At 36.5% G+C, this 3,446-nt stretch overlaps 1 protein-coding gene across 1 annotated transcript; it reads right to left on the reverse strand.

Moving 5' to 3' along the window:
• Positions 1-1,611: 1,611 nt before the first annotated feature.
• On the reverse strand, positions 1,612-3,001 carry LOC111887555 (uncharacterized). The gene is made up of 2 exons (XM_023883729.1): positions 2,188-3,001; positions 1,612-2,081 (listed from the first exon to the last, which is right to left on the reverse strand). The coding sequence occupies exons 1-2, from the start codon at positions 2,999-3,001 to the stop codon at positions 1,612-1,614; spliced, it is 1,284 nt and encodes a 427-aa protein (XP_023739497.1).
• Positions 3,002-3,446: the final 445 nt, after the last annotated feature.

The following is a 3,446-nucleotide window of genomic DNA, read 5'->3' on the forward strand; positions in this document are numbered from 1 at the left end:
AAAGATAATGGAAAAGGTCCCATGGAATAAATGCCCGAAACATCTAAAATTTCACAAACTAAAATGGGATTAAGGGGCATTTGATTCTTTCAACTTAAAGAACCTATCTTGTCACATCTTGCACAAAAAACACAAGAATCATGGAAAATACTTGGCCTGTAAAATCCACTCTCTAATACCTTTCTCGCAGTTCTTTGAGGACCAAAATGCCCTTCACAAGCATAAGAGTGACAAAACATTATGATAGCAGATACCTCATGTTATTCCACACATCGTCTAATCGTTTCGTCAGCAAAATATTTCCATAAACATGACTCATCCCAAACGTACCTCTTGGCTTCTTTCTTGATCTTGTCTTTTTGCCATCGAGTAAAATCTGATGGAAATTGATTTGTGATTATGTAGTTCACAATATCGGCAAACCATTGGGCAACTTTTGTTGAAAATAGGTTCTCATTGGGAAATGCATCATGAATAGGAGTCGAGTCATCAGGAGAAACAATCCTGCTAAGATGATCAGCTACAAGGTTTGACTTTCCGCTCTTGTTCTTGATTTCAATATCAAACTCTTGCAAGAGTAATACCCATCGAATGAGTCTAGACTTCGAATCCTTCTTTTCAATTAGATACCTAATAACTGCATGATCAGAATAAACTTTATCTAAAGAAAATATTGACGAAATTTATCTAAAGCAAATATTGACGAAATTTATCTAAAGAAAAGACGATATTTAGAAATTGTTTTTCAGTTGTTGAGTAGTTAGCTTGTGCACTATCAAGTGTTTTTGAGGCATAGTAAATGACATTAGGAACTCGATCCTTTCTTTGCCCCAAAACTAAACCAACTGCATGATTGCTAGCATCACACATGATTTCGAAAGGCAAACACCAATCTGGTGATTGAAGTATTGGTGCTGATATTAACAACTTCTTCAACTGATCAAAAGCTTGCTTGCACTCTTTGGAAAAATCGAATTTTGCATCCTTCTGTAGGAGCTCACACATGGGACGAGATATCTTCGAAAAATCTTTGATGAATCTTCTATAAAATCTTGCATGACCATGAAATGAGCATACCTCACGAACACAAGTGGGATAAGGTAAAGACTTGATGACATCAATTTTTACTTTGTCTACCTCTAACCCCTTAGAAGACACATCACGACCAAGTATGAGACCTTTATCAACCATAAAATGACATTTTTCATAATTCAAAACAAGGTTGGTCCTAATACATCTTTGCAAAATCGTTTTCAAATTGGCCAAACATTCATGAAAAAAGTTACCATAAACTGTGAAATCGTCCATAAAAACTTCAATGAACTCCTCAACATACTCCGAAAAAATACTTACCATACACCTTGAAAAGTGGCGGGAGCATTGCGAAGTCCAAGAGGAATATGCCTATATGCAAATTTTCCAAAGGGACATGTGAAAGTGGTTTTTTCATGATCCTCGGGTGCAACGGGTATTTGATGAAAACGGGTACAACTTGGACTGGACATACCCACATGCTATCCGATATAGAATAGACCATCCCAACATTCAACAACTTTAAAATCTCTTTTTTCACAACCTCCATCATTGGAGGGTTCAAATGCCTTTAAGCTCTCAGGAGGGCTTGGAATCTTCTTCCATAAGGATCTTGTGCATGCAAAGTGAAGGACTTAGCCCTTTGATATCAGCTATAGTCCACCCAATAGCTTCCTTATACTCCTTCAAGGTGGTGACAATCTCTTCTTCTTCTTTTGTTGATAACTTTGTGGAGATGATCATTGGTAAGCTCTCTTTCTCTCCAAGATACGCATATTTGAGATGATCGGGTAAAGTCTTGGGTTCCAATTCAGGTGCCTGCACAATAGATGGAGCAAGTTTCTCATTAGTCATTTGTAATTTCGGCTTTAGAACATCAAACCTCATTTTCTTCTTTTGGTCCATGCAAGATACAACTTCCAAAATCTCTTCTTCAATTTTGGATTGGTTGGAAAGTTTTTTCACTTCATCCTTTTGAAGATTCCTGTCTAAAATAAGAGCTAACACATCGAGATTAGTAAAATGAAAACACTCTTCGGTTAATGGTTCTATAAGATCCAAAAAAATTCAAGGATGATATATCACTTGGATATCTCATAGCATCATAGATGTTAAAATTTATCACTTCCCCATCAAATTCCATGGACAATGTACCATCAGAAACATCAATTTTTGTCATGGCTGTTTTCAAAAAGGGTCTTCCTAGAAGAATTGAACTCAAATTCAATGAGTCATCATCATCCATATCAAGGAGATAAAAATCTGCCAGAAATACTAATTCATTCACTTGGACTAATACATCTTCTAGCACACCTTCTGGATGTACTAAAGATCTATTATCCAATTGAATGCTTACCCCGTTCTTCTTCAATGTGCAAATATTTAAGGTTTTAAAAATAGAATATGACAACACATTGATAGAAGCTCCAAGGTCTAGCATAGCTCGTGGAACATGAAGATTACCTAACTTGCAACGAACCGTGAAAACACCCGGATCCTTAAATTTTTGAGGTAATCTTTTATGTAACACTATACATACATTTACACCTACTTTGACAATTTTATTCCCTTTCAATATTTTCTTGGATATGCATAATTCCTTAAGGAATTTATCATATCTAGGGACTTGTTTGATAGCATCAATAAGAGGAACATTTACCTCAACTTTTCTGAACATCTCCATGATTTCATTGTCTTCCCTTTCATGCTTTGACTTGCTTAACCTTATGGGAAATGGAGGAGGAGTGACTTTTGCTTCAATGGGAACTTGTTTTGAAGGTGCTTGTGACTTCTCTTCTTCTTTTTCTAACTCCATCTCTTGTTCTTTTTCAATCATCTTTGGACCTTCATATTCTTTGCCATTTCTCGAAGTGATAGCACATGCACTATGATTTGGATTATTTTCTGTTTGTGACAGTAGTTTGCCATGTGACTCCAGTTTACTCACAAAGTTGGCGAGTTGAGTCATTTGTTGCTCCAAAGTCTTTACACCCGCCTTGGTCTCATTTTGAAATGTTTGAGTTTGTGGCTAAACTCTTGACAATGTCTTCCAAAGATATTCCTGATCCGCTTGAACTGCTTCCTTGTTGCATTTTTGAGGTTGGAATTGAGATTGATGAGGAGGTTGATTTGGATGAAAATGTGGTTGATAATTTTTTTGATGATACATTTGATTTTGAAATGGAGGTCTTGATTGAAATATGGTGTCCTTGACTGAAAACTAGCACTAGGTTGGTGCTAATTTGGATTACTTCTTGGTTGAAAGTTTCCTTGTTGTTGACTAGAAAATCCCATAGCTTGAACAGGCTCTATATCTTCTTGTAACATCGGGCACATATCAATGGGGTGTCCAACTTGTGTACAAATACCACAAGGTCTAACAGCTGGTCGTGGCACACCCTTTTTCCTTTGCA

This window comes from Lactuca sativa, chromosome 3 (assembly GCF_002870075.4).
Source record: "Lactuca sativa cultivar Salinas chromosome 3, Lsat_Salinas_v11, whole genome shotgun sequence".
Taxonomy (NCBI): Eukaryota; Viridiplantae; Streptophyta; class Magnoliopsida; order Asterales; family Asteraceae; genus Lactuca; species Lactuca sativa.

Excerpts from the sequence above, each read along its gene's own strand:
- LOC111887555 (XM_023883729.1), bottom strand. The coding sequence starts at position 3,001 with ATGACTCAACTCGCCAACTTTGTGAGTAAACTGGAGTCACATGGCAAA. Across the intron at positions 2,082-2,187 it reads AAAAATTGATGTTTCTGATG|AACCATTAACCGAAGAGTGT; the intron begins GTACATTGTCCA and ends TGGATCTTATAG.